Below are 26,565 nucleotides of genomic sequence, written 5' to 3'. Positions count from 1 at the left end.
AAAATTCAGACCTTTGAGATAAAGCATTTTTCTTGTAGTTTGTCTTGTGCTGATTGACTTGCCGATGCAAAATTTAGAAACCTGCTTCACCATTAGGATTGAGATCGAGTATGCGCAGATTTACCTTGTGGCTTTGATTTGAACATTCTGCGTGGCAGCTTCACACACTCTCACTGCATCATCCAGGCTAATGCCCTCAGTCCATAGTCCACAGATGTAAACAATCTGATCTTGTGGCTGCAAACTGCCTTCCACACTGGCAGGAGAGCCGGGCACTATCTCTAGCACATAAATACCTTGTAACTTGCTTCCAGCTCCTCCTGTCAGCTTCAAGCCTAGAATAATGCAGAGAAAGCATCTTTTGTGGCAGTGTGCTTTGAATTTCACTGTCAGTGACATAAAGTCTAGCGGAATTGATGTGAGTCATTGAAATATAGGCTGAATAAATCACTGACTTTATAAACAACAGTCTTGCCCCAATAAGAGGGGGTATACAAGCTGGACCAAGAGAGTGAAATGCCATTAGATGTTAGAAAAAGTATGAAAAAACTTAAATGATGCTGTCCATCTCTATGCTTCAGTGATTCCGTAGCGCTTTATTTCACCTGATGTTCAATAGTCATTTCAATAGGACTCTCAGCTGCAGAGCAGTAACTCCCTCATTACCGGAGCACTTAAGTGCCTCGCAGTCTTCAGATAGGGAATGGAGGCCTATGACAACTGAGGAGATATCTATACAGTAGAAGTCTGAACAGTGCACTGACATTCAAGGAATCTCTGAAGAAAGTAGTTTCTCACCTGAAAACAAGATATAGTACCTGAGCAAATATAGCCATACTGTTTCCTGAGTCTACAGTTTTATCTGTGTCCAGTACTCACCACATCCTGCAGAAATACCAAGATACACTGTGGGGATTTTCTTTTGTCATTTGTATTGCACAATGCCTTATGCCTGTGGTGAATCAAGGATTTGAATGGAGATTTTCTGAGTAGCAAAATGTAGCCCTAATCTATGGCTCATCCCTCTCAAACTTTACCTTTTTTTCTTTTTTTTTTCCTTTCTCTCCAAATAGATCCTTATGTATTTCCACAGGTAGCAGACATTATTATCTAACTATCCACAACTTATGTATATCAGTAACATAAAAATATGAGACTGAAGGTCTGCCAGAAACTTCAGCTGATAGGGTGATGACAATTTTTCCAACTCTCTTCATTGGTCTAATAAGAGTCTTCCCTCTTAGGCCTTGCTCAAAATAAAACTCATGAGTGATGGCAGAGACCATAAAGGTGTCAAGGTCACTCTGAATCATATTGATCCAAGACCACAGTTGCTTATGATTATCTTATGATTGCTGTAATCCCCGTCCAAAATAGAAAGCACAGTATTTACTACACACCTAGCTGTCCATTGGCACCTTTTGTGAGAGTAATTACAGGAATCTCATCTGGCCTAATAGAGGGATGTGGATCATTGTCAGCACGACCAACCACAAGGTGCAGATCAGGAGGAGAGCTTTGCAGTAAAGTCAGGACTTCATTGCATGGTAAAGATGTGACATCAATTCCATTCACCTAAATGACAAACAAGGAAAATCATGTCATAGATCTCATTGATCATCATGTACTTCTCCCTCCACTCTGAGTTTTGCATATGAACTTAAATTGGTTTTCACTTTCATGTTACTGCTTTGCTGTGGTATTCATTTCAGTGAATGCAACAGTTAAAATTGCAGTAAGATTTCCTTCTTGAACTTTTATTTTTCTGAATGCAAAGGTTTCATAAAAACAGCTTTTTTTTTTTCTTGAAACTCAAGGTCTTGCAAAAAAACAAGGAAGAGTCTAATGCAACAAATTGTACATGAACCAGGCTGGAAAAAAAGGATTTATTCATACATTACAAAGGACATAACTCCTGCATCCTTTGTACGTCACCTATCTTATTACATTAATTCAGTTTATGTCATTTAATTGGGAAGGCATTTAATGTCTCATTTGTCTTGCGTTGGTGCTAGATGATTCATGTAATTTGCCTGGTCATAAAATCTATTCACTCTGAAATTTATCCAACTGAAGTCAGCAGAATTAGATTTATTAAATGATTCATTTGCACTTGCGTACCTTAATGTACGATAAACTGGATGCTACCAAAGGAAGAATGCCAAAGCTAAATGAGATTGATCTGCAAATATTTTCTCCTCTGTATAAACTTCAACAGTTACTGTACCATAATGATTCTGTCTCCCCTTCTCAGTCTTCCATCAGAAAGAGCAGGGTCATTCAAGATTTCATCAACATACAGGCAGGTATCCACTTTGTTAAGAACTACAGAGAATCCATACCCGTTGTTCTCTGACTTGGTCAAAGTCACAAATATCTCCATTTCCTATTAAAAACATGCACAAGATATGTTTGATGTAGGCTTTTCTGTTGCTTTATTAACATCTTCCATTATGTTGTATATGCAGATAGGAATCAGATCCTCAGGCGGTATAAATGAGAGTATACGTAAGGGTTTCTCTGACCATATTCCAGAATTAATTTTCCTTCTTTTTACCTTGTGGAGCTTCATGTTGATTGATTGATAAGGCCTAATAAGGCAGAGAATGCCACCTGGGCCTGGAATTTCGGCCTTTGAAATATGTAAAGAAAGGCCTGGAGTCCTCTGAGCTGACAAGTGTTGCAATAGGAGGGTGCAAAGATTATTATTGTTATTACTATTACTGTCCCACTGAAGGAAATGGCTGGAGCTAAATTTGGAATTAATAGGAATTCAAAGCTCATTAGTGTCAGTAGGAATGCAAGATATTCTGCATTTGGCGGGAGATTGAGCATTGTGTTTTGAATAGTAATTAGCACAAAGATCATACTTTCTTATCAGGACATTACAGTAATATCACTGTAACAAAGTGATTTTCCACATAGGCTTTAAAGATGACAGAAAAAACCCAAGTAGCTGACTCTAATTAATTTTAGAGGCTACTAGAGGACTTTTAAGCCCTTGTACACTAAGAATAATACTGCAGAATGCTGGAAAGTTGGAGAAATAGTAAGATGTCAAGACCAAGGAAATGGCCTTAAGGTAAATGGTTAAGAATTCTGGAGAGGTAGACTTAGTGGAAGGTCTGCTTTACTTGAAGATTGTGGATATTCAGGAAAAAAAAAAAAGTCATGTAGAAATTGCATAGAAAATAAGTTAAAAGTAATGTTTAAGAATGTAACACTCTCAAAGTTGTTTCTTTTCCCTTGTATTCTACTGGTTAATAATTTGGTGCCTATCACAAACCTGAGTGCAATCTTCATTTTCTTCCTTCTCTTCCTCTGGTTCCTCCAAGTCTTCCCATTCATTGTCACTGTCATGTGTCTCTCTAGCAGGTGGGGATGATGATAAGGGACCACAAACACGTGGTTGTGGGGTCGCAGTGGTTGCGGAGAGAGTCTCAAAGCTTCCTTCTTGTGAAAGTGGGGTCACAGGCATTGAGCTGACAGTGAGATACTCTTCATCAATAGGGGTTAGAGAGAGAGTTTCAGGCATACATTTTGTGTTCGATAGGTCATCATGACTCTTATTAAATACGCGGCTGGAAAATAAAAAGATTGCAGTGCTGGGGTTTTCCTCCATATGCTTTATTAAATGGCCACTGGAAAGTCTACTGCTTATGCATGACCTTATTTTCACTTTAACTGAAGTACTAGTTATGATATTGAATTGCTGTCTGAATTTTTCAATGTTAGTATAAAACCAGAAAAAAAAAATCAATATTTTGCTAAGCTATTTGAAAGATTAAAAAGCTTTCATAATTTGAAAACTGCCTTTGCAAAATCTTGCACTCTTTTTTTTTGAGGCATTAGTTCGTACTTTTGTTGCTTCTTGAAAAAAATAATCAGACAATGCCCAAATTACTAATTATTTCATCTTCCATAAACAAATTAACTTTTCTGGTAAGTGGTATGCACATTACAATACTACTACAATTTTTATATTTTTTTTTTCTTGAAAAAGGAATGATAGCCACATTTCTGGCTTCTACTGGTCTTTCTTGGTGTCTGAGCACAGACCAGAAACATGAAATATGAAATGATTCCTGTCTCTCCATGAAAAATATAAGTCCTGACTTCTTTCTGTAAGCCTTGAAGCATACAAGTTGTCCTACAGAAATCAATGGATTTATTCAACTACTAGAACTAAAATTATTATTGATTTAATTCCACTATATTGCAGACAAAGTATTCAGCACTTCTGATGTTCCAGCCCAGACTGTAATCATATATGTTGTGTTTAATATTGTTTTGGCTGTTGTCATAAATGAACCCTAATAAACTACTATGACATTGCCTCCCATTAAATTTATCATTAAAGCTCATAAAAATGCTTGAAGTACCATTTTTTTCAAAGTATGTTTTCTTCATATCTATCCTTATTGAAATATTGCTAAACCTCATTCATCTTAAAAACACTTTAAATGGCATAGCTTTCATTAATGCTTCACATAGCAAAGATGCCATGTCATTTCTTATATAAGTGACCCAGGATGTTTTGTTCTTTCATAAAAATGAGCTACCATCTCCCAAGCAAACATAGACAACTAGAAGGAAAACTAATTGCGTTTCTTGTATGAAATCACAGAAGATCCCCATTGTTAAGCTTTTGATTCAGAAGTTGTCTATAGTCAGAAGGAAACTATAAAGCAGAGTAGCAAAACACGCACTTTGGTTGGATATAGTTAGGAACCTTCCATGGTATTTTTGAAATACTGAAATAGGCTGGTGCTGTATACACTCAGTGAGGGAAGCGATCTAGTCTGGTAGTATGTGTCTGCGCAGGGAGGAAATGAGAAGCTGGATGTCTCCAGTAGCACAGGAAAGATGAGAATGAGGTTGACAGTTTCTACTTTAATAGCAGGACAAGATACTTAGAATAGTGTGGAAGAAAAGTGTGATAATTAAAAGAAATGTTTATGGATAGCAGCAAATACAGGCTGCTCCTTTCTTTTGGAGAGAGGAAAGAAAAGAGTATGTTCAATGGACGTTGGTCCAAGTGGATGTCATAGAAGCAGTCACATGCTAGTGGAGTGCTGACTGACCTTCAGAGGGTGCGAAAGGTGTTTGGCAGAGCTGCACAAGCTCAAGGCAACAAGCCAGCAGTGAGTGGTATAATCATAGCACAGCTTTCACCACAGTTCTACATCATCACAGGAAATAACACGAGTCTTGGTTCTGCAGGCCCACACATGGGCTCCGCTGAGATGCTTGAATTTCTTTTGGAGTCCCGTGACCCCTACACAGGACATCACAGGGGAAGCTATGGGCTGAAGTTTTTCAAAGCAGCTTTTTCTTATTGATGATGACAAAGAGTGAAAGGAATTTTCCATGTGAAACTCTGACCAGGGAACTTCTAAAATTCATATCAGAAGATTTATACACTTGCATGAAATGTTTTGAGCGATCTGAAGAAATTTCTTCATTAATCAAAAGGAATTTTTTTATTAAAGCCTATTTCCTTCTGGGGGGGTTGTGTGTTTTTAGCTGGAAGGATCATTTAGACTGAGATTATGTTTAAAATATTGTTTAAAATGTATGCCATCTTGAACTGCTCTGGCTGCCTTTTGAAAATGCAAAAGCTGAAACTAAATAATAATGAAAATCTATCAAACAAAAACATTTACTTCAGAACTTCCTTCTTGGAAATAATCCAAAACTTTTCTTGGAATTGATATTTTCCCACAATAAATGTAGTTTTGATGAATCTATATTTCTTGGCAAATATGTTTGCTACAGACGTACTTCTGCTGGTTTTGCTCAGCAGTAGAGAAGCAGATTTGAAAGCAGGAGCTTCATTCATTAATCAAGTGAAGCTTGTCCTTTCAACAAAGAGAAGCTAGAATTATGAAGTGCTATTATGGCCCCACCTGACTTGCAGTCACCTAGTGCTATAACTTCCTAGACACTGGAATATCTGTCTGGGTCTGTGCTTGATGAGTGTTAAAAGTAACAAAAAGATTTCAAGAGACTGTGTGGAAAAATAGAAATTAGTTTTCAATAAAATTATTAAAGCTGTAATTTAAGGGCCAGTAGAAGACCTTTAATTTGTCTTTGCACCAATCCTTTCTGTTCTGATAACTTATATTCTTGTGCACTGGGACAGATGATGAAAATGAAATGGATTGTTTTCCGTTTGCCAGTGTCTGATAGATCCAAAAGAGTGTAAAAGGAGACTGAATACATTTACACTGTATTTTATTGTATAATTCCTCTGTCTCAGGGCTGCTATTGGCTTGCGAAGATCAGAAAACAGAAAATAACCTTTTTTTTTCTCCTTGATCACAGTTTGTCTTCTAATTTTTTTTTAATTCCTATGAAAAAAATTTGAAATTAAAAGATCACACAATAAGAAAAAAATTTCACGCCTAAGTCAATTCTGAAAAAGGTTGAAATAAAAAAAATTATATAATAAATAAGAAAGTATTTGCTTCCTATTTAAGTCAAAAGTCTTTCCACTGATTTCAAATGGCAACCAGATTCAGCTGAACAACATAAATGATTACAGTAGTGCAGCACTTGTAACAACTGTCTTGCAATGCATACTTATGCAAAATTCTAAGAAAATGACAGTAAATAGGGAAAGCAGATTAGGAGGGTCAGAATAAGATGGTAAAACAAAATCTTGAGTAATCAGTAGTAATTAGAAGCAGAGACCCCTGTACTTAAACCTAAGCAATTCACTTTCAAAATTCTAAGAGTCAAAGGAAAGATTGCAGAGCAGATTTTGGTATTTCCTACCTTTTGACCTGTCCAAATTCACATGGTGAGTAGCAGTTCTGCTTCATTTCTTCCTCTAGGGAGTGTAATACTTCAGAACTGGAAGCCTCTTGATGAAACTTCCAAAGATGCTTATAGAAACTTTCCCTGGAAGCCGTGAGCTTCTCTATGGTATTCCCTTGAAACTCAGCTTCCTGCTCTTCATAAGCTGAGCTGTCATCTTCAGGAGGCTCACTGAAATCTTCTGCCACTGGAGAATCCAGGCAGTCTTCCAGGTCTGGAGAGGTGCTACCTCCATCACTGGTAGATTGATCCATACTGTTTCCATCTGGCATTTCTGCCACAAACTCCTTGACTGGAGATGGTGCTGGAGTCTATCAAAGTAACAGAAAGGTTAGTGTAACTCCTTTTTAATATCCTATCATTTTCCCTTTAAGAGCAAAATATTTTGAAAAGGCAGTATCAATAAGCTTCTGAATCAGAAAATATCAAATGGTAGCTGGAAGGGAGAGAAAAGCATAAGGGAGGTACTCTCTCACCAAATAACTCTTTTGTCTTCATGTTTATCTTTCACCTTCTTCAGAAGTTCCAGCTGGAACTACTACACAAGTTCACAATGAATTATTTTCTAGAGGTTCCTTTTTTTATTCATTTATTTCTGTTCATCTCATCCCAGTTGTTGGACTGGGATAAATATGTTTCACATCTGCCAGATTTGTATTATTTTGTTTGGTAAGGAAATATTAGTTGAACTCTAGAGGTTGAGTTGAAGCAAGGAAGGGAAAGAAATGGAATAGAGGGCCTTGGAGAAAAGGGAAGGTTGCCTTATTCAAGATTGGACAGTAGTGCCTTTCCAGGTTTACAGAAGTAAGTTTCTGTCAGAAGCTTTGCCTTACCAGGGCAAATGGCTCTATTTCTGGAAGAACACCTTTTGGTGGTCTGCAAAGTAGCATTGTGACTTCTCGAGGAGCTCCTCTCAACAAGTGTAGGACATCCTAAGCAGAAAGGAATAATATTTCTGATGGAACACAGTCAATAGTACACATCATTTTACCAACTGAGATGAAGACAATTTTTATGGTGAATGCTAAATTCCTGATGTTTGTGCCTCTCAGCAGTTTCTGAGGGCCAAAATTTGCTATGGGAGGATTGTCATATATTGTTATAGTTTATATGTGAACATGTATCTAGTTAATTGTTTATCAAGTAAAGTTAGTTTTGTTTACAAACATCTGTTCCACCAACAGACACGTAGGTTTAAATTAATTAATTTTCTTTCCTGAAGAAGACAGAATTTTCGGACAAATTCATTTAAACCACATGTGGCAGTGACACATCTTTGGTCAATTACATCAGTACAGCTCCCCAAACGGCCATATTATGATGAAAAAAAATAAATCCACATGTAGCCTACTTTTACCATTTAAGTGTGGAATTTTTCATTCCAGGTAAAATAGTTACACTGGATTTGCCTCACCTGATGGAAGTTTGAATCTGGGACATTTGAATCTGCATGACATTACAAAGCAAAAATGATCCACAGGGGGAAAATGCTCCAATCATGCATAACAACAACAAAGATTCCAACTAGTTAACAACTGGTGTGCATCTAACAATTGAATTCATGCATTAGTTGTAGAATGTTATAAATTAAATAACAGAAGAAATTCTCTCTAAGAATTTTTTAGAAGAAAATTCTCCATAAGAGTTCTAGAGAAGAATCCTACAAAGAAATCAGATTATGTGCAAATTCTTCTTCCCTCCGGTGATAATGAAGTTTAAATATAGTTTCCTCCCATTGTCTTTGTTAACCTATTATCCATCCAGAGCTTCAGTAATAATACTGCCTGGTACCTGATACAAAAGCCCTCGAAGAGGTTTCCCATTCACAGCTAAAATGATGTCTCCAACTTCAATTTCTCCATTCTCTTCAGCTGGCTGCCCTGGAAACAGTCTTTTGATCCTTACAATAGTTCCTCCAAAGTGTTCGCAAGAATCTCCTTCCATTTGCAGAACACTGAATCCAAGGCCTCCAGAATTCTTTGTTAATTTCACTTCAAATGTATTATCTGTTCAAAGCAGAGATTGGAAAAAAAGTGGGAACCATGACATATGTACCCCCTAGGGAGCTGATGATACTCTCAACAGTCATTTTCCCTGTGTGCTGCAGAGGTAGATCTACTCCTAGTAATAGCAAAAGAAGGGTTTGGTGTTCCTTTATCTTACATAAGTTCTTGAAATCTCACAAGCAGAATAGGGAGAACTGGAGTCTATTCCACCTTTTGTTCACAGTTTGGTCCAAGCCCAAGCAAGAAGCCTTTTGTACCAACCTAAAGAGTTCACATGCTATCCTTTTCTGACATTCTTCTGTAAATGTTGCATAAATTTTACTATTCCGTAGCTGCCCAAGGTTAGTTTATTTCCAGCACTAACCAGCATAAGATGGAACTACTGCTCTTTCAGTTGAGAATGAGAGATCAGGCCATTCCCAAATTCCATGCTTGTAGCTTAATTCCATTCTCCTAGGAACAACGTAGAGGAGTAACTTCCCCGTGGAAAGGTATGGTTCAAACTTGGTGTTTATGAGACAACCTTCAGTGAAAGATTTAGTGTTTATTTGTTGACTAAATTCTGTGAAAGTGATCTCTGAATCTTCTGTTTTTAAGAAATTAAGTGATGACAGTCTCCAGTCCTGGCCCTGGGGCAGCAGTTCACCCCAGCTTCATCATTGTCACAGCATCAGCAGTTGTGCTGGCAATGCTCTCTCTGGGTAGCAGCCTGAACATATTGACACAGCTGCTTCCTGCCTGAGAGTGTCATAGAGTACAGGCAGGGGCGTTCCCTTGCCAGCCCCATCTCACCAAGTCTGAGAGTTACAGTATTTATGTCTAGGATAAGTTCAGCTACATTTAGCAACTGTACCTCTAAGTACATCAGAAATCATTTTATTCAGCATACAGTTTTCCTTCCAACTCACAGAAAATTCACAGAATTATTTTCATTCATTCCTTTCTTGCACACTGTAGGAAGTCGTCCTGAGTTCCTTTTTTATCACTTACCATCTGTCAAAAAACAGTAGTCCTTGGTACCATCTGTGAAGGATGTTGCCACAGAAACAACTGCACATTGGTCCTCCTTTCTGTCATTAGCAGTCACACCTGGCTCTGCCAGTTGGTAGTTTCCCCTTTCTAGAACCAGCTTGGCAATCTAAACCAATGATGAACAGGTTCCAGTTACACAGTACACAGTGAGCCCTAAGTCTTTTTACTTTTCAGGAGAATGGGGTTGGAGGGGGAATGTGTTGGGGGTGGGAGGTGGGTTTCCTTTGCTACTGTGCTTCATACTAAGTCCAGTTTAGTCTACTGTATATCTTATTGAGCTCTGCTGTTGTACAAACCTGGCCAGATTTCTTCAGGTGTTCCACAGCCTGTTTGTGGGTGATGCCACAAAGGCTGATGCCATCTACTTCCAGCAGACGATCACCTGAGGCAAAAGGAAAAAAAAGGGTCAAGTTGCTTTGATGTTCAGGTTCAGAGGGTATAAACCTTGAGGCGACCCATGTTACAGTAGGTCTTCATGCTTACATGTGTCAAATTAATATCAATTCATAGGAAAGCAATACTGCTTGTTGTACAGCATTCTATAACTAGCACATAAAACATACCAGGGTATTCTCTAAGTAAATGCAGTGATAGCATCTGATTATACCAGTAACACTGAAAGTAGATGTCAGAGTCAGTAGTCTGACGGCACTTATGGAGAGTAACTCTACAGTGTTGGTGTGAGGCTTCTGGTTTTTCAGTAGGATATCTACATGTAGTACAGGGACAGGCTGAGGAATGATGGACTGCATATTACATTTCCGAGTTGTAAAATCTCTAATCCCAAATGTGTTTCATTGTCCGCACTAACATTGAGTTCTGCAGCCCAGAGTTTTATTGCCAGACATGTTACCTATCTTTATTTGTCCATCTTTATCTGCTGGTCCCCCGGGAATAATTGACTTCACATATATCCCACCGTGGCGCACACTAGTGTTAATTCCACCCTGCAAAACATATGCACACAGATTAGAGTGGAGTCTTCATATGTTCTTCCTGTGATAAAATTGAAAGCAATTTATACATGCATTGCAAAGTGACTGTTTCAGCAATTACTTTTTTTTTAAAATATAGAAAAAAAGGGAAAGAGGATGTTACTCCAAACCGCCATCTAGTTGTAACGTACTTCCATAGACAGTAATCTTGTTTTATTTTCTCAGGAAAATGCAATGCATTTCTCTGTGCCTATACAAAAACATTAACTAAATGTTCATAAATTTTTCCCTATGCTCACATAATGATGGGGTTGCATCTTTCAATTACTCTCCTGCCCAGCTTCTAAGCTATGCAATATCCATTCCGCAATTATTAACCTTTCTGACGATATATAAAGCATGGACCTCAACTTGTGCAGCTCAGAAAAATTCCAGATTAACCTAAGAATTATGTTTTGTCCATCTATATCCTCTGGCCAAATTCAGATGAAAAAACAGCCCTTAATTTCTTCTACAGGCAGTGGAGTGGCTGTTGCTTCCTACTCACTTTCAGCAAAGACTGTGAAGACATCTCAGCCTGGAGGGGTAAATTCAACTTTGATAGGCAGGACAACAAATTATTATTCAGATGTGGCAGACAGTTTTCACTGCTGCCTTCCACAGTCCTCTAAATACACAGAGAACTGTTTTTCCTTATATTACAAAATAAAGTTGTCTAGGGCCCTTTCTCTGGCCTTCAGAGTGATATTCACAGTTTATCTTGAGTTTACATAGCAAAACTTTCAGTTCCTCAGCATGGGATGACTTCCATTATACTGCTTGTTGAGGAACAGGCCAGAGCCATGTCTGGGGCTCTCAACAATTAAACAGTGCCTGTGGCCACTGCTTGAGCTCTGCCATGGTCCCATGTAATCTGCTTACGGACACAGGCTTGAAGTTACAGGAGCCGCAGAGGAGCAACAAAACCCATCATGACTTGGAGAATTCTTTGTGTCATGTTTTCTAGAGTCTCTGGCTGTATCCCTCCCTGAGCAAACTCCGCTTTCAGTGGTAGATCTTGTTCTCAAATTGAGAAAGGATGAAAAGGGTTTGTACTGCCACGTGCTTTATGCCGGGACACTTCTTTCACAGATTGTGCAGGTAAGAACCAGGGAATGAGCAGAGCCTTTGTTCTCATTTATGTAACAGTTTGACAGACAAAATGAAAGATTAACAGTAACACTTGCAGTCACACTGATTCCAAAAGTCCCATCTTCTTTAAGAAGCTCCACTGTGTAGATTTCCTTTGAGTTCGTTTCTGATGGAGATGGTAAGTGGGTAGAATCAGCTACCTGTCTCAAAAATATAAACACTAATGACATTACAGCATCTCAGTTTAAAAAGAAAAAAGGAGGGGGGGGAAATGAAGAGAGCATTTGCAGAAGATGTAAAGGATTTGATCCTGCTGTCACTGCAAACCTGGAATGATACAATTTATATCTCTGATATTATTTGAAGCTTATGCTATTGGTACTCAAAATACAATCTGTCTAAATGTGCATAAGCTGAGTATATATAGGGAGGATGTCTAATAGTAGGAAATTAGACACAAAATGTGTTGTTCTGTGACTGGTTGAAAACTTAAAAGAGAGTTTGAGAAAATAATCAAAACTTTGTGCCTCCACTGGAAAAGGAGGGAAAATTTTTAATAACATTTTGTAGAACAGTTTCCCCATTCACATATTTCAGACGTGTCTATAATTTTGACATTTCCAATGTAATTTATTCCAAGGTTTTCATTCTCCTTTTCACATGTTTTTAATTTTTCAGTTACCTTCCATTCTTAATAGCTGCTATGTTGTTATATGTTATATGCTGGGCGTAACATTACTGAGCAGCATCAAAATCTCAGTTACCTCTGCATCCAGGCTATCAGCTGAAGGAGCTGGAATCCTAGAGCCCAATTTTGGTGCTAAACTCCGGGAAACAGTCTTCTCAAGTTCACCTATGTTTATGTCTTGTTCTTTGGGGAGAGCTGTATGACAATCCTGAATCTTTTTTCTCCCACTGTCTACACAAGAGATCTCGGATCCACTAGTGCTGTTTCCTCTTGATAGAATCTTTTCTTCATTTAATCCTTCTTCATACAAGTCTGTAAAGCCATACCAAAATAAAACATTGCTGAATGTAAGTAAATTTGAAGGCAAATATTGTTATACCCCGGAACAGGAGGACAAAGTAACTTCCTATTTCAACTGATTGTGAAATCTGATCCATAAAATGAGTTAGTCACTGTACAGTGGAGCGCTGCTATTATAAGTGTGGAGAAATGTGTTTGCTTCATCACTGCAGAGGACTATGACTCTCCATCAGATAAAGAAACGCCAAAATTCCCTTAGTGTTCAGCAATGCAGCCATAATAGATTTTTTCACACTGACATAGAACAGAGATCACATGATACCTGCTAGAAGTTGACTATTTTCACTGCTTGCATGTGCCAGTGCAGTTATTATAACTGGCACTGAGTAGCAAGAAACTACTACTACATCCCAGTGCCTAATAAATATGAGTGTCCTGAGTTAACTATTAGTGTTCCATAGACAGCAAAGGCATTTGCCTTTATACCTTTGGGTTGAGAGATGATGAGCTCCACTTCATCAGGAGAGTTCTGTATGATTTTAACTGCAGTATTAAATGAAACACCCTCAAGGCTAATATTATTCACAGAGATGAGTCGTCCGCCTTAAAAAAAAAAAAAGATAAAACCAAGACAAAGTACATCTAAATAAGGAAATAAATCCAGAGTAGCTAACTTTAAACTATGAAAGTATTTCAATTCTAATTAAAAACTAAGGATAATGACCTGGTTTGATATTTCCAGCTTTGTCTGCAGGTCCCCCAGGGATAATTGAAGCGATAAAGATACCAAGGTCTAATTTTCCTACATTTTCTCCTCCAATAATTACAAAACCTGCAAAAACGAGATAGCATGAGAATGCAGAGACACTGTCAGTATTAGAAAAGATGAACCTTAGAAGCACAAAAGGCTCTTACTCCAATGGTGTAAGTTTTATACATGGTCTGAGGAATGGGGAGCTCTGATTTACATGCCATCAAGGTCTTGATTTGGGAGAGCTTTAAACTTACATTATAATTAAAGTGTGCTGGTGACTTTGGTCGCTATTTAAATATAATTTCTCAGTAAGAATGCTTTCCTGGCTTCCTACTTTTAAAGACCCCCAACTACTTTCTTGTAAGAGTCATAACTTAGGTGGACCTGCAGTGTTTAACACCTGCAGGAGCAAAATGGTATAAAAGCTCTTCAGATAATTTTTAACATTATTCTACATCATGCAACCAGGAAATCTAAGGTGGGCCATGTAAACCTCTAATCTAAGAAATCTAAGAAAATTAAATCTATTTTCAAGTAGTTCAATTTCACTATCCTAGCTCTGCCTATTGCAGAATATATTCTTCTCACTGCTATAAGAGTTTGGGTTTGGGATTAGAATATTACCCACAGACCTGCACCATCTAGAAATTTGATTTTTAGTTGTATTAATGGACAGCTGTGAAACCGGATGGTCCTCTGAACTCATCCACAGGAACAGGATAGTGTTATTACAGTATTAGATAACTAGATGGTAATTATCCAAATAAAAATCCAAAAGTTGACAAACATTCATGTTGACTTTGTATGTATATTTTGCACCCTCACAGGTAAAACCTGTAAGGTTTAAGATAAATAAGATCAGTACACATGTATTTCAGATACAAAACTAAAACCATGTTCCTTTCATTCTACTCTTAGCACTTGGTCCCCTTGATCTCTGTGGCCTTAGTTAGTCCTCTTAAAACATGATGGTCTTGAGTTATGTGCTTAGTCCTTTTCAGTCCTGGAAATTCTAAATCCTTTACAAAGACTGGTAGTCTTCCTCTATAAGAAGTATAAATGGGGAGAACAAGTTTACAGTCTTGCCCAGCTTAACTCAGCAAGTATCAGTGTTAGCACAGGATCTGTTAGTCCCAGGAATATGTTCCTTACTTACCAAATCCATTCTTAGGGTCACGTTTTAGGCTGACACAAATGATTTCTCTTTCTAGACCACTTAGAAAAACTTCCTTTTGGATGGCTGGTGATGCAGGTGCTGCAGAAACAAAACAGCTAGAATAAATGTAGATTAATGCAGGGAGACAGTAGATTCATATATTTTACAAAACTGGAGCTCCAAAAATTAAAATACATTTTGTCCTTGATTTCAACATTGCCACTACTTCTGAATTAATATAATTCAGGAAGGAAGCTCAAACAAGTGTTCAGAAGTTTTCATTCTTTAGAAAAGTCTATGTACAGGGTTGTGTAAGCTCTTCCTATAATATTCCTTTCTGTGAGACTATGCATTTTTCTGCAATGTTTTTATTAAGGTTAGGATGTTTAAAGAGTCAGGCATGTAGCGCCCATTGAAGCTGGCCACGATTTGGACACAAAATCTTCTATGGCTTCCTTTGGAAACTCCAGCCTGTGGGCACTTTTGGCTCTGAAGGTGCAATCCAACCAACACTGATTGCAATGGTGACTTCGGTACTGTTAACACTACTTAAAATTGTGCAATTGCCACAGTGTTTTTGAAGTGCAGTTCTAATTTTAAAATGGACTAACCAATTAAGCATAGCTTCATATTCCATAGATCTGCTCACTGTGTGCATGCAATATGGCTTCTGTTAGAAAATTAGGTATCCAGGCCTTAGTTCAGTTAGTGTCACACAAATGCAAAAAGAGAGGAGCACCTGGAGCCTATGCTGTCTTATGCATTATATATTGATTTGTAGATCTCAACTGCAAACCAAACCTCTGAGCACAGGGACACTGCCCTGTGCAAGAGTCTCTGGGTGTACTGAACTACGTCTCTGTAGAGCAATAGGCACCATTATAGAATAATTTTATCATGAAGTCCCTTACCACTGATCCGGACAGAAAGCAGGAGTTAAAGGCAAGAAAACGTCTTGCTAAACTCTGGGTTAATTCCCAGGACTAGAAGTACAAAAGGCTATTCTTTAATCTGTAAGTAGAATATATCTTGGTATCCTGATATTGAAACAACAAATATGGAAGGATAATGTCTCCCTTTATGATTATTATGCTCACCACTGATTGTGTTCTGAGTCGAATGGATAGAGAGGTAGTCATAGCTCCTTTGCTTTTCATTCAAATTGATGTGCATTTCTGACTGGGATAGGCCTGATAAGGACCTGCAGGAAGGTATGTTACAATAACAAATCAGCAAAGGTATTTAGCACCCTTCATTGTCAGTCTGTCAGTGCCAAGTTGGGAAGGCACATGTTTATATCTTTTCAGCAAGTATTTTGATTTTCTAGGACGCATTTCATTGTAGGGGAGAGGTAATTTATCCTTGCCAGCATTTACTTCTAAATAACAGCAGCCATTAGACCATTCATATGACTGATTTTTCCCTGTGTTTTTCTCTGAGCTGAGTGCAGGCATCAGGAAAACACAGCATAGCCTCAGCATGATTCATTTAGCTCTGCTGTTCATTTAGACAAAACCATGTCTGAAAATTTTCCTGGTAATTCATGTTCTTCTTGGCTCTATTCTAACTTCTAGTATTCTGAAAGGCACTAGAATTCATCACAGGCCTTGAGACTGGGTGCAGCTATAGTAACCACCTACACAGGTGACTGTACCAACACAAATGAGGAGAGGGAAGTTCTTGTACTGTTCCCTATGATTTGCATCTTTAGACATGGAGGAATCAAGTTGATTCCTCCATTCCTGATCAAAAACAGCTTCCACTGTGCATTTAGTTCACATATTGCATTCCAAGAAGATGCACAAACAGATTTTACATTTATTCTCCCTTATTTTTATACTTCCCCATAACCTGGTAAATGGTTCATTCCTGAGTCTGGTACAAATTTAAATGTCATACTTTTTCAAGTTCTTATCTGTTAGTCTGTTAGTTTCCTATCTGTGTTTGCGCTACTGCTGGCACCATGGAGCCCCTGGACTTTTGGTGTGACCACAATAAAAACTTAAAAAAAAAGTTTGCCTCACAGTTTACCACAGAGGTTTGCAATTATATAATCTATGACTGAGTATTCTTACACACATTTAGAGGAAAAAGCAAACCTACCTGCCAAGATTGCTTTTGTCTCTCATCCTGTTGTTGGTTTCCACACTGAGGTTATCACAAGATTTGCTCATCATCCCAGCAGAAAGGTTTTCCAGGTTTGCTCCATAGAGCACATTCTCTGAACGAGACAGTCTCTGGATAAGAGCAAGGTGTTCACGCTGAGCTGCATATGCAGAATTTGATTTGTCTATTTCCACAAATTTACTGTCCTCTGAATAAGAAGGGAGAGAGGGAAGGAAGGAAAGACAAATCCACTGATATTATCCCATCTTTTTAAGCTCAAAGGAACTTTCCATCTAACCTTTTGAACATGCCAAAAAAAATAAGATCAACATTACAGATATATTTTTCTTGTATCCTTGAGAATATCTGGGCCTTGGAGTGAGTAGTTTTCAATCCATTTCTTTCACAGAAAACATATGCTGTATTTAGATTTCATTTCTGTGAATTATACTACAAATTCACTTTTCACAAAGACAGATGAAATGTACAACCTTATATAATTTAAACCTGAATATCTCTGTAATGTGTATTTTGTAAATGTTTGGTATATGAAACATATCTGTCAAAGTCTGAATTAGCCATCTTCGTAGTAATTTCTGATCCTTCACAGGCCCTCCCCTCCATTATATGTATATCTGAGAAGACAGGAGCTCTACTCACACATACTTTCCAACGTTCAGAGAGGTGCCAAAGAGCTGAGTGATTTGCACAAGTGAAGTTAATTAGGGGACCATCTTGGTGGCCAGTTTTCCACTTTCGTGTGAAATCTACTACTTGCTTATTGACACCTGGGCTCTGCTATATACAAAAAGGATTTTGTTTTTCTGAAACAAGATAGTGCTTAAGGAGGCATTAATTTATTTAGGTTCTCAGCTGGTGGTCTGAAGAGGGAATTTGGAGAAGAGAGGAACAGGAGCCAATTGAAGACAAAAACTCTGCTTGATACAGGCCAGCATCAATATGGGCTTTAATTCTGCTTATAAATGACAGCTAACCTCCCATGTGTTTTCCTAATAAATATTAACCTGAATACAACTTTCTAGAACACTACTCTGCAGCATTAAATCTAGGCTCCTCTTTCCTTGGAGGCTTTGATCAAAGGCATTTCTTAAGGCATCAGAAGGCTTAACTGTCCACAGTATTAGTGCAGTCTGGAGTTGCTATGGTGATTCCAAAGCAGGGGGTTGCTATCAAGTTTTGAAGTGATGGTGACTTAGACATCTGAACAGTGCAACAGAAGCAGAAGCATGCAGAAAGAGTCTCATAATCTTTTACAACCTCACTGTGTTGGCAAAAGCAGCATTTTGCACTACTGTCTGTCATTGCCTTCACAAAGCTTTTTTCTGGGACAGCAAGCACACACTGAACCTCAGAACCTGTGGTCACATGCTTTGTGTAAGTCTGGTTTGTTCCAGTGATTTGGTGTACTTGTAATCAGGACTTGGGTTATAATTTTCTTAGTTCTCAATCATTTATTCTGTTATATATGGAATGTAATAATTTTTATTAGGACATATTACTACAAACAAATGTGACACAGGAAACTGTAGGATTTACTGTTAGCACTCATTTGCATGCTAAAAAGCACAGCTCCACTAAATTATGTTTGAAGCTACAGGCATCAAGCAACAAAAGGTGCTTTGAACCTAAATGCTATCCTAGCATTTTTTTCCGTGGGAACAAAACTGTGCTGGTGGAATTTCACCTTTCATTAAATGATTTTAGTGAGAAGGAGGCAATATTTCAGTAGTTCTGTTATATCCCATGGTATAATTTGTTTACAGTTTTACTACAGAAAAGAGTATGCCAACAGATAAGGCATGACACTTGACTCTCCTGTTAGGACTCACTGGGTCAAACACTCAGGGGTTGTAAATGATTATGGTTCTGTTCAAGGCAGTGAAATTATGAGCTAGTGAAAACTCCTGCTGCTTCACTGAAGTCAAGAGTGATGACAGTGGTCAGCTTTGACTGTTATTTCTTATGTGCCTCAGTTTCCCCATAATGATCCTCACCCATCTTTACAGAACACGCTGAGAATTGCAGGTGAGAAGTGCTATGTGACTGCCCTGGGTTGAGCAGAACCTTGTCTTAGAAACTATGGAAAATCTGAAGTCTTAAGAAGGTATTAGTAATATCTTCCACAGACATGGCAAAATCTAAGATAAGATCTGCTAACAGCTACATAGTTGAGAGGGTATGACTCATGTGCCTTTGGTTTAGCGGTTTTGTCCTGGGACTGAACTGTAGGGTTGAATCCCTGTCTTATGCAAAGGTAACTAAATTCAGCTCCAGCATATCTGGGCACTACTATAGTTCTAATTTATGTGGAATATTTTCATGTTACATTTGAGGTATAATTCTAAGCAGGTCTCCTGAAGGGAAGTGAAATCATGCTTTTTATTTTTTTTAAATCTGAGTTTAGCTACATAGTTGTTATTATCATCAGAGAACCCCTCTTCACCTGCTACCCATGCCCATTCACATGCATATGCCAAGCTAGACTTACACTCCTCTAACTTCCAATGTAGTAGGAGACATTATTTTCTAACTTCAGCAGACTGAAACTAATGTGGCGGGTTCTAATTCTCAGCTTTGGTGAATGCACCTTTCCTAAAACCTAACCCTGTCCTATGGGCCCAGTAATGAAAGTGCATTTATACCTCACCTGACGAAGTTTGCCGAAGTTGCCTAGAATTCATCTGCGCATTGAATTTGTGCTGGGCAGAACAGAGGTCCAGTAGATATTTACATGTCTTTGCTGTATCAGTAATGAAGGTGTGTTTCTTGCCACTGAAGCTGCTTTCAATCATGAATTTTTTTCTCTGAAGGGAAAAAAAATAGCACAGTTTGCTTTTTATGTCAGTCACTACACTGAGGTACTGAAAGTTCATTTATATAATCTTGTTTTGTCCAGTTGTATTTATGCCTGACTGCAAGCCTTTTGAGTGCAGTAAATGCCTGTTGTAAATTCAATAGTCGTTAGCAAGGTGTCCATGTATCTTCTATGTGACAAGTCAAGAGACTTTGGACATTGAATGCGTTGAGAGCAGGTTGCTAGAACTGAAAAATTTGGCCCTACAGATGTTAAAATTATTAAACAAATTTAATGTGAAAACGAACATATCTTCAAGGGGCAGCAGGACCATTTTGGGAGAGCAAACAAGCTGAGAAATATGCAGTTTGACACCTAGATCGTACGACAGTAGATAGATATACCTCTAATGTCAAAATCCCACTTAGAAAGGATCACAATCTTGTCACCAATACTAGTTTGTTAATATACTCAGAGATGGGGATAGGAATAATGAGATCTGGAAGCAGGAGACATGATCCTATTACCTGGTGTAGGTAAGAAAACAGAAGAAAAAAGAGAGAGCAGTAAAGACAAGAGAGGAATGAATACGCAATATGGCATAGAGAGGTTCGACATAGTCTCTCTGTAATAGTCAACACCAGATTATTCAGTTTTTTTAGTAATTTAACTCCAGTTTTGGCAAAAAAACCTCTAGAACTATACGTCATGAAGAACTGGGTATCTTCATATCCACATCCAGATCCAGCTTTGATTTGAAACTATTTTCAAAAATGACTTGCCTGTATGGAATGAGTCTAATTCTGGCTCTTAATGCAAAGTGGCAGGAAGAAAGGGAGTAAAGTCATGAAGTGGAGACGAGATTCAGTTAGTTCCAACTCACATGAGCTGAAATTCTCTCTGTTTCACGCCACTGGAATCGTAAACTGGCAATTCTTGTGTGATTTTTGATCTCATAGACAATGATGCCTTTGGCACAGATTCCCAGGATTATGTCCCCTTCTGCTCCTTTCTTCTCTTGGGACACACGATAGAATAGCACTCCATATTCGGGAAGTTGCTGAGTCACCTTGTAGAGAAAAAGGACTTTTACCAGGCATTACTGAAAAACATTCATTACTGAAAAGGCAGGTAGATGGGAGAGGAAATGCTTTTGAGTCTCTTCACTGAGTGTTCTTTCACTCTGCCAAGGATCCTTTGAAAACCCTTACCAAATTTTCATGCCTACTGCCTCACAGAGTCATCACCTTACTTTGGGATGTCATAGAGTCACTACATACATTAATTTTCCATGTGTAAAATTGAAATAACACTTCCCGCATACTTCATTTGAAGATGTAGGGGTGTTACGTAGCTTCCTGCACAATCATCTAAACATTACAGTGGCACTGAGGTGCTCAGCATTTCTGCTACTGCATTTCTGAATAGAAATCCACACAGGATTAGTGCAGCTAACTACTGTGAAACCTTGTTTATTTCCATTTTCTTTTCTATTTCCTTGAGCAAACCCGGAAACCACGAGGTATAGCAAATATGATGATCTTGATAAAACTACTAATATATTGCTGTCAGGGCTACTCTGACATTATTATGGGCTTGTGGGGTTTCCTCTCTGCAACAGTGATGGTCAACTGGAAATCTCAACTGCAGTGACACTACAGGTCCCAGCTTGCAACAAACTCACTCAGGTATATATGCCCATTCCTTCATGGCTATCATCTTTGAAAATAAGACATTATATATTTCCATTGCCAGCATCTTAAGTTACAGGTTTGGCTAAATTGTACCTCAAAGTATTTCACCTAAATATAGTGATGTCTTTGGATGGAATTTCACTGCCTTAGATATCCCTTCAGTGCCAGACTTTATAGTAATAGATCTTCAGTGTCACTTCTTTCTTCCACAGTGCTCGTTTCTGGGCAAAAAGTTAAGTAGGATTATACTTCAAGGGACTGAGGAGCCAGCTTCTGCTCCAGCCCTCAAACTGTGCAGAGAATACTCTGAGGAACTCATCCAGAGGCTCTGGGTGTTGATGCTTGTCTTTCTACTTCCTGTACTTGGCCTCAAAAATGTTAAAATGTGACCTTTTACAGAACTATAGAATATGAGGAGGGTTTACTGTCCTCTTTTGTGATCTGCAGATCAACATGAGTTTATGCTAAAACTTTTTTTTCATTCTGGGAAGCTGCTGTAGAACCCCTAAATGACTTTTACACCATGAATAGAAATTTTCAGTGACCAAAATAAAACACTTTAAGAAGATCCGTTTTTCAGAAAGTATCCATAGTACAAATGTTCAGGTCCTGAAAACTGGGGCATCTATAATCACTAGCTGAATCTGGGTTTTAATTTTTAATCCCTTTCATATTTGGAATTTACATGTTCTTGCCATGGGGGCTATCTTTCTCACTTTGTGTGATGTGTTGGCTCCTTCTATAGACTTATTCATTGAAACAGATACTGACAAAGCTACTTTTCTTCACTGGATTTGCCACACATGATGGGACTGTCATTAAGACTAAGCTTCAATCTATTTCTTCAATTCCACTGGCAGTGTTAGATGGGGAACTAATATAATTAAATAGCAACTGAAATAAAATGATGCTATAAATAAAAGCATGTGGCACTGCAGCAAAATGGGCCCTAATATTTATCCCTTATTTAATCTCAGATATTTTTCATTTGATGGAAAGCAGAGAAGTTTACAGAGAAGTAGAAATTAGCAGGAAAAAAAATAAATCCCACATCATCATGACACTTTTGAGCCCTAGAGATATAGTCATGCGAGAAAATACTTCAGAGAACTCCCTCCTCACTTCCAGGGTTCACAGATAATTTTAAACAAACAATCACTACATGTTTAGAAAGTGGCTGAACAGCTAATGTAATTTCAGAAGTCCAAAAAAGGGCTTATTCCCGTGTTTTATAATCGTCTGGAACCCAGACATGTTAGTAAAATGCCAAAAATTTGCATCAAGCCTTAGGATGCTGAAAATACACTAAAATGTGCTTTAACACTTTATATAAACTCTCAGTGAAAGTATCTACAGCAGAATGAAATTCAGAGTTTTTTGTTGACTATTTAAATTTGTTCACCATATCTAAAATCCACTGTATCAGGCAAGAAGGAAATAATAGAAAATGCTAAATAGAGAGGGGCTTTCTACCTCAAAATAAATAAACAAATAATGTTTGGGGTATGGCAAGTTACCTTTAAAAATTCTAGTTCAGCTTCATCCTCAAATAGGGAACGATTCATACGATGTAATTTAGCAAGCTCTCGCTGTACATATGCCAGGGTCATTTTCTCTATTCGACTTGCTGGAACATAGTCTTCAACACGAAAATAGTTCTTTCCATGCATCTGTGGGGAAAAAAAAACCAAACAAAAACCCCAGAGAAACAAGAGCCTTTTGTTCTTACATGACTTTTCTTATTCTTTGCATTTCATTTTTGGGGTGGCCCAAATGCTGAAACTACCCTGTTTCCTAGAGGAAGGTGGAGAACAACAGGTAGAGTCCTGACAGCCTGTGTCTCTTGTATCTGTGCTCAGCCAGGTGCTCAAAGCACATACCACTTCTTTGTGCAGAGAGGACAAAGGTGTGTCCCACAGTATGTTCCACACTTAGAGCTGACAGCTACAGTGCATCAGTGCAACCTACATGGCCATGATGCATCCGACCAGATGGATCAGACCACTCAGTGTTCAATTAGTAGAGCTACACTAATTTATATAACTAATTTAAATAACTTAGGATATGGAAGAGAACATAAATGGATATTTTCTATACACTTCAAAACTAGCACAACTAGTTCAGATATACCATCCGTGACCTTCCTGTCTTTGTGGCTTGTGGATCTGAGCCTACACATAAAACACCTGTGAATTCTGGAGTGTTCATTTGTTTTTCTCTTCCATGTTTACTACCCTCTAAGCCCCTCTGCACTTCCATGCTGTGCCTATATTGGAAATTTTCTACAGATTTTCTGGGGTTTCTAGGATATGTTATCAGTTATGAAGGATAAAGAATCTCTCATCATTCTGCCATATTTCCTGCCAAATTCACCTGGCTCATTACTGCTCCTTAATTGGGAAAATTTTGTAATTCTTTTAATTAAATCTGGAGGATTTAACTGGAGGACTTAAATGAAATTCTGTGCTATTCACATTTCTTCTTTAAATGCTATGTGACAAACAAAAGCTGCAAAAGTTGTTGAGAGAGACCTCAGAGAAATATTGTATTATTTATCCACACCTCAGAAGCATAATTGCCAAGCTCTGCCTGTAAAGCCAAAGCGCCGAGTTTCAGGGCAGTCTCATCATTGCAATATAATCGTTCTTCCAAAATATCTTTACGAAGCTGCAGGTAAAACTGATGCCTTGTCAAGCCGTGCCTGGAATACAAAAGGGTTTAGGAACACAGGAGGAGCTTTGAAGGGTATCCCTAAAAGTTACTGTTTTTCCTGAAGCCAGCAGAACTGTGCACTTACTGGATAACATAAAAGTGGTTGACAAAGAATTTTATCCTTAGAAAGAGTGTGAAATTAATGATAGAGGTTTTCTTCTTGGGTTGGTCATTCCAGCCATCTGGGGCCACTTTGTAGAGTTTGGTCTCCTCATCCAAAAAGAAGAATTCTTTACCTGAAATGAGAATGTTGGGTTCTGTAATAAATCTGGATATACGTCAGCAGCTCAAAGTTCTGCTGTCTTCATATAGTGCATCACCAGCAATAAAATATAAAATGGATTGTGGATGTCAGTGAGATTTACTTCTCTGTGTCATGGCTTAACTTACTGCTCTTTGATGGAGAATTAGGATAATAGTATGTAGTTTAGGATGACAATTGTTAGATGCTGGATTAGTGTGGTATCTATGGAATACATAGAATTGATGGAGCTTGTATTCTGCTCACCATTTAGGTTCTGCACCCCATTGTAATCCTCATTCCCTAGGCACAAGGTTTGCTTCTCAGCCATGCTTACCACCAGAAATGGACTAGGGAGAGGTGGGTTTGTAGATTACATAGCTGAACCTGTACTCCTATCTAGGGACAAAGACAGTCAGCCTTCCTCAGTACAGTGCTTCCTGGAATTTCTGCTGGAGCTACATGGCTCAGTATTATTCCAGGTCAAGGCTGGGACATAGCCTTTTCTGACTGGGAATATCATCTAGTAATATGCACAGTTCTAGGATAGACATGCTTTACCTCAGTGTAGTACAGTTTAAACCAATGTACCTTACTTTTGCTTAAGCTTTATATCCATTTTCATCTGAGGATCTTAAAAGATCTTTCTGGAACTCATTAATGAAGTGACTACAGAGGCACAGAGGGAGAAAGCTGTTGCTGTATTTAGCTGTGTCTCATTACCTTTCAGATAAGCCAAGCCAAAGTAGAAATGTTCCACCAAGTTTGCATACGCCACCACGGTGTTGAAAACATCTCTTGCCTTGGTCTTGATGTCACATTGCACCTCAAGGCACTGCCCATTGAGTAGAATCACATTGAGATCCCTTTGGGACAAATAGGATTTCCCTTTTTTAGTCTAAGAACATACAACAAAGAATGAAGAATGAGTGCCAAGTACAAGCAATTCAGGTTCCACAGCATTTTATTACTGAGGCCCCTTAGTCTCCTATCTCTACATAACCTCATGGAAATGGTCACAACATTATGCTATTCCCTGTCTTCTCATAAGTTAATATCACAAACATTTATAATTTTTAAAAAACCCAGAGAATCCCAACAAAACAGCTGACCATACCCAGACTCTACAGTCACCAGGGTTATTTTAGATTTGGGGGTAATTCCAAATTCTCTTTGCCCTCATTTTTATTGCTGTATGCTGTCAGCTTTTTACCTTATCTCAATGAAAGGTAAAGGATGTGGCTGCAAGCTGGAGAAGTCCCATACATCAGCACTAGATGTCACATTGCATATTTGTTGTATAATCTTTGTCTCAAAAGTCTTGGGCTAAAGTGAGCATTCTTAGCTGAGAAGGATAAATTAAGCTTATTTTAAACTAACAGAAATACCTAAATAACAGTGAGAATTACATCACTTCCTTTCAAGTCTCAATACCTCTGAAGGTAATATGGTTTGAGAGGAAGACATGGCGAGAATATTGTGTTGGGACTCGATGCAACTTACAAAGACCCCCAACTAAAAGATAGCTAGATTAGTCCTAAATTCTTGATGTACTTGCTTACCACAATTGATCCAGGCAGCTGCAAGGTCACTGGTGGTTCACCAGACAAAATAATAAATTCTGGACCTGAAAACTGCAAGGAGGAAATTTAGAAATTTAGTAAATTTTCTCCATAATGTAATGAAAATCCCAAACACAAGTATCAATGAAACCCATTTCTGTTGATCTATGTGCTGGAGCTAATTGGCTTCAGTGTCTAATAATGTGCAAATGCTGACTGAAGACTTCTCTCTGTGTGAGGTCTCTCCTGTGTGGGGACTCTGTGGTCTAAGTGGGGGTAAGCTCATGCTGAAGCCTTTTCTTCTATAAAGGCACTTAACCAAGATTAATTTCCTTTACAATGCACCTATTTTCATGACACTTATAGAAACTTAATTTATTCTGAGATCTTTTCCCATTTGATTCTCAAGTTACTCTGAGGACAGTCACAGACACGTAAACACATACACACACACCACTGTGATTTCATAAGCCTGGTTTACATAGGAACCAGACTGAAAAACAGAGCTGCTTTCTTCCCTATAATAAAGGTTGACTAATAGTTCTTATTAGTAGACATTTAATTATTTTTTTTTACATCAACAAACTTTAACAGGGCAAGATTTTTTTTTT

At 38.2% G+C, this 26,565-nt stretch overlaps 2 protein-coding genes across 2 annotated transcripts in view; one reads left to right on the top strand and one right to left on the bottom strand.

Annotated features, from left to right (window-relative positions):
• The window catches only part of MAPK8 (mitogen-activated protein kinase 8), a 137,691-nt gene that overhangs the window by 30,993 nt on the left and 80,133 nt on the right, over nucleotides 1-26,565 (top strand). The window lies entirely within an intron of this gene.
• Nucleotides 1-26,565, bottom strand: part of FRMPD2 (FERM and PDZ domain containing 2) — a 74,323-nt gene that overhangs the window by 23,225 nt on the left and 24,533 nt on the right. The window contains exons 10-33 of the mRNA XM_027672262.1: nucleotides 25,955-26,026; nucleotides 25,116-25,290; nucleotides 24,237-24,387; nucleotides 24,002-24,140; nucleotides 22,957-23,109; nucleotides 20,629-20,814; nucleotides 19,599-19,755; nucleotides 16,928-17,138; nucleotides 15,922-16,025; nucleotides 14,825-14,923; nucleotides 13,639-13,746; nucleotides 13,401-13,517; nucleotides 12,691-12,926; nucleotides 12,022-12,126; nucleotides 10,714-10,807; nucleotides 10,157-10,242; nucleotides 9,819-9,966; nucleotides 8,614-8,828; nucleotides 7,656-7,754; nucleotides 6,781-7,133; nucleotides 3,287-3,581; nucleotides 2,228-2,386; nucleotides 1,401-1,575; nucleotides 125-335 (exon numbers count right to left, since the gene is read on the bottom strand). Coding sequence (XP_027528063.1) covers nucleotides 125-335; nucleotides 1,401-1,575; nucleotides 2,228-2,386; nucleotides 3,287-3,581; nucleotides 6,781-7,133; nucleotides 7,656-7,754; nucleotides 8,614-8,828; nucleotides 9,819-9,966; nucleotides 10,157-10,242; nucleotides 10,714-10,807; nucleotides 12,022-12,126; nucleotides 12,691-12,926; nucleotides 13,401-13,517; nucleotides 13,639-13,746; nucleotides 14,825-14,923; nucleotides 15,922-16,025; nucleotides 16,928-17,138; nucleotides 19,599-19,755; nucleotides 20,629-20,814; nucleotides 22,957-23,109; nucleotides 24,002-24,140; nucleotides 24,237-24,387; nucleotides 25,116-25,290; nucleotides 25,955-26,026 — 3,848 coding nt within the window. The remainder of the gene's footprint in view (nucleotides 1-124; nucleotides 336-1,400; nucleotides 1,576-2,227; nucleotides 2,387-3,286; nucleotides 3,582-6,780; nucleotides 7,134-7,655; nucleotides 7,755-8,613; nucleotides 8,829-9,818; nucleotides 9,967-10,156; nucleotides 10,243-10,713; nucleotides 10,808-12,021; nucleotides 12,127-12,690; nucleotides 12,927-13,400; nucleotides 13,518-13,638; nucleotides 13,747-14,824; nucleotides 14,924-15,921; nucleotides 16,026-16,927; nucleotides 17,139-19,598; nucleotides 19,756-20,628; nucleotides 20,815-22,956; nucleotides 23,110-24,001; nucleotides 24,141-24,236; nucleotides 24,388-25,115; nucleotides 25,291-25,954; nucleotides 26,027-26,565) is intronic.

The sequence above is a fragment of the Neopelma chrysocephalum genome, unplaced genomic scaffold (assembly GCF_003984885.1).
Source record: "Neopelma chrysocephalum unplaced genomic scaffold, ASM398488v2 Primary Assembly neopelma1_97390, whole genome shotgun sequence".
In the NCBI taxonomy this organism is placed as follows: domain Eukaryota; kingdom Metazoa; phylum Chordata; class Aves; order Passeriformes; family Pipridae; genus Neopelma; species Neopelma chrysocephalum.
Note: the sequence above shows the minus strand (reverse complement) of the source record. Positions and strands in the feature narration are given on the sequence as shown.